General features: G+C 51.6%; 1 protein-coding gene across 1 annotated transcript in view; it reads left to right on the top strand.

Moving 5' to 3' along the window:
- Nucleotides 1-1,575: 1,575 nt before the first annotated feature.
- LHFPL3 (LHFPL tetraspan subfamily member 3) overlaps nucleotides 1,576-6,000 on the top strand; it is a 160,354-nt gene continuing 155,929 nt past the window's right edge. The window contains exon 1 of the mRNA XM_066319236.1: nucleotides 1,576-2,049. Within this exon, the coding sequence (XP_066175333.1) occupies nucleotides 1,581-2,049 (469 nt within the window). The 5' untranslated portion in view covers nucleotides 1,576-1,580. The remainder of the gene's footprint in view (nucleotides 2,050-6,000) is intronic.

The following is a 6,000-nucleotide window of genomic DNA, read 5'->3' as shown; positions in this document are numbered from 1 at the left end:
GGCAGCATATGAGCAGTCCGGTCACGCTCGGCAGCTGCAGCAGGAGCGCGGCGAGGCAGCGGAGCACGCCCGGGCACCTCCAGCAGCGCTGGACAAAGCGCATCCCCTGTCAACCAAACCTCCAGGAATTTTAGCGGTACTTTTCACATTTGGACCCTCCTACCTAAGAAAGCGAGGCAAGTGTGAGTATTTGGCGTCCGCACTGCCTATGCTGCCTGTGTCTAAGCAAACCCATGTCATGTGTGCCAAGGGCAGTGCCCCCACGGCCCGACTGCGCGGACACGGCTCCCTCTGTGCTCCCAGCCCTCGGCCACAGCTTCCCAAGCTCTGACTTCGCCCGATACGAGCGCTGCGGTCTGAAACTGGTATAGCTGGTGATGCCCCTTCCTAAACTCCTTCTGCGGGAAAGTTGGGAAGGGCTGGCGTTGTCTCTCCATTGGGCTGCTCCTGGTTAGTGGCAGCCGCGGGGTAGAAATCAAACTTTGCTTGAAACAGTCGAAAATTTAAGGAATGCCAGGAATCATTTCCGCGGGAGTCTCTGTCCCTCCCGCCGGCGCCGCCGGTGTTTGGCTGAGCGCGGCCCCTGCCGGCACCGCCCGCCCTGCCGAGCCTCCCGCTGCCAGCTCGGGCTCACGCACAGGTCGGGGGCTGCAAATCCGAGTGTCACTGCCACACGAATGATTATTACCAGATGCTAATTGCTCGCTAATGTGTGCTAATCACCGCTGCGTGCCAGCGCGCTCAGAGCACCGGGTGTCAGGCGGAAGGCACTCGGCTGGAGAGGAGCGGCTCCTGTCTCTCCCCGCAGCCTCAGCCCCGCGCCCCCACGGCTCCGCTGCGCTCACACCGCGCTCTCCTCCTCCGCCAGCCCCCTCCCGAGGCGAGCCGCGGTGGTGATTCCTGAACTCCACCGCTGTGCCCCGCGGAGGTTCCCTTCAGTCGGGAGAGGAGCGCCTCCGCTCCCCCCGCGCCGCGGCAGGCACCGCGGCTCCCCCGGCTGGTGCCGCCCCCGGCTGGAGAGGCGATGACGATGTTCTGTGCGGCGAGGGGAGCACCACACACACGTTCTAAACTTTAAAACCCGCTGCCTGAGCATGTCTCCCAGGACCGGGAGCGGGTCCGCTCGGCAGGCGCTGCCCCGGCGGGGAGAGGCGCCGGCGGGCCGAGGAGAGCCGCGCTCGGGGCTGGGTGGGGAAAGGGCGCGGAGCCCCTCGGCCCCGCCGCCGCCGCCTCCTCTCGGGCCGGCCCGCGGCCGCGCAGGGCGGCGGGCGGTGTGCGGGAGGCGCCGGCGGAGGGCGGGCTGCGGGGCGGGCGGTGCGCGGGGCCGGCGGCGCTGCGCTGCGCCCCGATAGGCGGCGGCGGGCGGTGTCGGTGCTGCCGCCGCTGCCGCGGCTGCTGGGGCTGGCGCCGAGCCGCTGAAGCCCGGCACAGGGGCTCGCCGGCTCTCGCACGCAGCGGCGGCGGCGGAGAGCGTCGCGTCGAGAGGAGCGAGCGGGGAGGAGGAGGAGGAGAAGGAGGCGGAGGAGGAGGAGGAGGAGGAGGAGGAGGAGGAAGGGGAGGGGGGCACCTTCTCGGCGAGGATGCCCGGAGCGGCTGCAGGGACGGCGGCTACAGGAGCAGGCTCGTCAGGAGCGGTAGCAGCGGGGATGCTCCCAGCTCAGGAGGCGGCCAAGATCTACCACACCAACTACGTGCGGAACTCGCGGGCCATCGGCGTGCTCTGGGCCATCTTCACCATCTGCTTTGCCATCGTCAACGTGGTGTGCTTCATCCAGCCGTACTGGATCGGGGACGGCGTGGACACCCCGCAGGCGGGCTACTTCGGGCTCTTCCACTACTGCATCGGCAACGGCTTCAGCCGGGAACTCACCTGCCGGGGCAGCTTCACGGACTTCTCCAGCCTGCCCTCGGGAGCCTTCAAAGCCGCGTCCTTCTTCATCGGGCTCTCGATGATGCTCATCATCGCCTGCATCGTCTGCTTCATCCTCTTCTTCTTCTGCAACACAGCCACCGTCTACAAGATCTGTGCCTGGATGCAGCTGACCTCGGGTGAGTGGAGGCAGCGGCCCCGGTGCCGGGGGGCTCCGGGCAAACTTGCGGCGCCGGCTGCCGCCCGGCTCGGGGAGGGCGGGGGTGGCGAGGGCCGGGGGTTCCCGGCCGGGGCAGGCCGGGAGAGGATGCTCGGGGATGCCGCGACACATCGGCAGCGTCGCAGAGCCGTGCCTGTGCCTGCCCCGGGCCGCCCGACTGGGCGTGGGCCGAGTCAGGCTCAGCCCGCAGCTCCTCGCACCTCTCCGAGGGCTGCCCCGGGGAACTGCCCGGTTTCGGTCTGTGAACCCACCCCTGGGCAGCTCCGGCAGCTCCAGAGACTGCGGGTTGCAGCGGGCGGGTGTCCTCCGGCGCGTGGTCTGCTGTAAAGGTCAGGAGAAAATGGCAGTGGGGACAATTCGAGCGGGCGACGGTGAGTGAAGGCACTGCCCGCCTGTTGAAGCTTAGTCCCGGTGCCACAGTTGCACCCGGCCAAGGCAGAGCCCATTTCGGTTCCGTGGGAGGGGTTTGTCGAGATCTTTTGCTGGTCAACTGGAAGGGCAGCTGAGGTCGTTGGATGTGGCAGGCACGAGTTTTGGTTGGGGTCTGCTTCACTCATCCACAAGGATTATTTTCCACTGGATGTTAAGAGCGTAAAGAAACAGAATTAATTTCGGTTGCTGATTTTGTCTCAGAAGATCTCCTGACTTCATTTGACTTTCCCCATCACATCCAGTGTCTCCCAGGGGAAAGCATATGGTGAGAAAGAGGGAAAACACCAGGACATCCCTTTTCGCATTTATAGCACAGCTTTCCCTCTGAGTTAGTGGAGAACTGGTTATTTGTGTACAGCTGGGACGGTAACAAGAAAAGAATGATCTGTAGAATTAAGATAGTAATACAAGCAGTTTCAGCAACACAGAAAATATTAATTGTTCCATCATTTTGGGGAAAGGAGCTAAAATCAAAGCATACCTGTTACATGTTCTTCTGGTAAAACCCTGAAATTGAGAAGTTTTGGAATAAGCAGTAGTAATCTGTTAGGGAAACAGAGCAAAATGTCACCAAAATGGGCTCACCATCACTTTTTCAGTCCCCTTAACTGACCTACATTTTTTTCAGTACCTAAGCAAAAAGTCTTTTGAGTTTTCTACCGAACAGCTTCAGAATTATTCAATTTGTCATCTAGTCCATGAGACTTGGTGGAATTCTCTGGTTTGTATGAAAAAGCCTTAACCATTTCTCTGTCTGAGTACTATTATACTTTTTTATGCTGTTTCCATCGCTGAAGTTTCCTTGTAATTTATTTCTGTATCACTTGGGGAGTGATCTGCAGGCACTTGAGGTTGGTAGGTTTTTCCCAATCCCAGTGAGTTTAGGTTTGGGTTTGTTATCTCTGTACATTTTCCTGTTTGATGCTGGTGGCTCCTCTGTCCATTCAGTAAGGCACATTCTGATAGAGTCTGGTTAATTGTACACAGTCATGTCACTTGGCTCAGGGCAGAGCAAACTGTTCCATCTTTGCACGACTGATGTCTCCTCTGCTCCATTAAGGACTTCTGCTTTCAACTGTCTCCTCTTCTTAAGGCTCTGCTGCTAAAAGGTGCCATGAATATTCACTGTTCTGATGCATTTCAGCATGTTTTTTTCATGTCCAGTATGCAGTAGGACAGTACAATTCCCAAATCTCTTCCACTTTCCAACATCAACATCTATTTATATGGTTGCGCTTTTTCATGCCCAGAGGTGCTAGTGCAAGGTAGATGAAATGAATTTGATTTCTTTACTGCGTTTCTATACAGGTGAATAATAATGTTAAGAAACCACCAAATGTGACAGATCTACTGGAGCCCAGTCTATATCACACTGCATGTGTGACTGGAGAGACGTTTTCAGGCAAAGCAACACAGAATTTTTGTCATCTCCAAAGCTGGTAGATACACTGTTGGCATTAAAAGCCAAAAAAAGAACCCTCATGTCAGCAGAAGAATCACTTCTCAGACTGCTTCTCTCCAATATAAGGGAATACACAATGCACAACCAAGTGGTTGTTTGCTGTCTTTCCCAATTTGTACATCAATGCCCTGGAAGAACTAGAACAATGTTGAGTGTTGAGAGAACCTGACTTTATTGTTTGCTGAACATTTTACCTTAATTCAGTATTTACCTCACTGTTCATTTACGTATTACTTAAAGTTTCCTCAAGGGAGAAAAATCTACCAGAAAGTCCGTATTGCTTTGGGTTGCATCCTTTGAAGAAAATAAAGGTGGTGAGACAGAAGGAGAACATAGAGCAAAATGTTCAGGGCAGGAGTGCTGTAATGATAAGTTTTCTCTGAGCTATATGGCCTACTTCTGTTATTAGTTTACTGTTTGGAGAGTATAAGTAATGGATAATAGTAAGCCTAAAATGCTTATCTCACAAAAAACAATATAGTAATGTCATCTAAGTATGCAGATAGCTCTGTGTAGTACAGGAACAAAATTGAGTCTGAGGTAGTGGAATAAAGAAACATGTGAATATAGCTTTGATTTTGCTTGCTATTATGTACCTTCACAGTGTTAACATTCGATTAGGTCATATAACACTTAAAATTGATGTAATTTCAATCTTGTTAGAATCAGGTTTCTGACGTGGGATTGTGCTTGGTTTAGGATTGCAAATAAAAGCTTAGGAACTGATTTCTTTAGGAGAAAGATTTGGATCACAGTCTGTCCAGCATGAGTCATTATAAATTGTCAGCATGATATAGCTCTTGTTTAGAAAAGGTGGTTTTTCAGTAAGAAGAAGTCAAACAGTTTCTTGGGGGCATACACTTTCAGTTGTTGTTGCTGTCTAATCATGTCTATGACTACACATGTCTATGAAATGATAAAGAAGAAAAATCCTAAGGAAAAATGTATTTCCTGTGTGTGTGTGAGTACAGCATAGATTTGATGGTCTTATGGTTTAGCCATGGCTTACATTGCCTTTTTTGTTGCATGTGCATAATGCTGTCAGGATCCACTTGATACTTTGAGAGCCAGTGTTGGCAGCCTCGTTCTCCATCCCCTACCCTCCTCTTTGCAACTGCAAAATCATAGGTAAAGCAGTTGCCTATGCACTCACCTAATTTGAGCAGCTGCATGATCACAAACTCTTGAAATCATTAGGAATTAGGTATTATTGTTCTTTATTATCCTACACCTAAAATTTGCAGGCAACCTCACAAATAAAGATAACTCTTGAGATTTATTCCTTTATAGCTTAAGTGAATTAAACACTTCCGTTTTGTCGTGATTTTTTTTTCACTATTAGATATTTGTCATTACTTTTTTTTCCTTTACTAGGACGTTTCAAGTTATAAGAAAGAAAAAAGTAAAGAAAGCAAAAGAAAGGCATAGAAGTGTCCCATAGACAAGTAGGATGAAACCAACATATAGGTTTTTCAAGAGATGCCTAAGCTCACGCTCACAGTAACAGGACCATTGAACAAAACATAAAATCTCTGTACTTTGGCAAATCACAGTCCAGTGATCTTTGATAGTGGTCTGTAACATGGGCCCACAAAAGAATCAGAGCAGCTCAAGCTCAATTTGCCCTCTGTATTTTTGGTTCTCCAGCACTTACAGTCAGGGACTTCCTCAGATGCATCTTGGCATTTAAAAGCTCTTTCTGGGTTTTGGTTTTTTGAGACTTTGGTTACATTTTGAACCTGTGTAAACTTTAAGCATTTACAGTGCCTCTGAGCAAGAGGTTCCACAGTTTGATATGTGCTGTGGGAAGATTCAATGGGTTTGTGTTTCAGATCTTGCACCTGCCCATTTCATTTGATCCTCTTGGCCCATACCTTGGAAGAGGCTGTTAACAGGGAACTTGGAGACACATTCTCTGTCCCAGCTCTGATTACACCTTTGCTGCATCTGCTCAGTTATGTGATTTTGAGACCTTTGGTTTCTTTGTCAGTCCTTAGTTAGGTTGTACTGAACTTG

The sequence above is a fragment of the Sylvia atricapilla genome, chromosome 5, assembly GCF_009819655.1.
Source record: "Sylvia atricapilla isolate bSylAtr1 chromosome 5, bSylAtr1.pri, whole genome shotgun sequence".
NCBI lineage: Eukaryota > Metazoa > Chordata > Aves > Passeriformes > Sylviidae > Sylvia > Sylvia atricapilla.
This window is presented reverse-complemented; position numbering and strand designations above follow the sequence as displayed.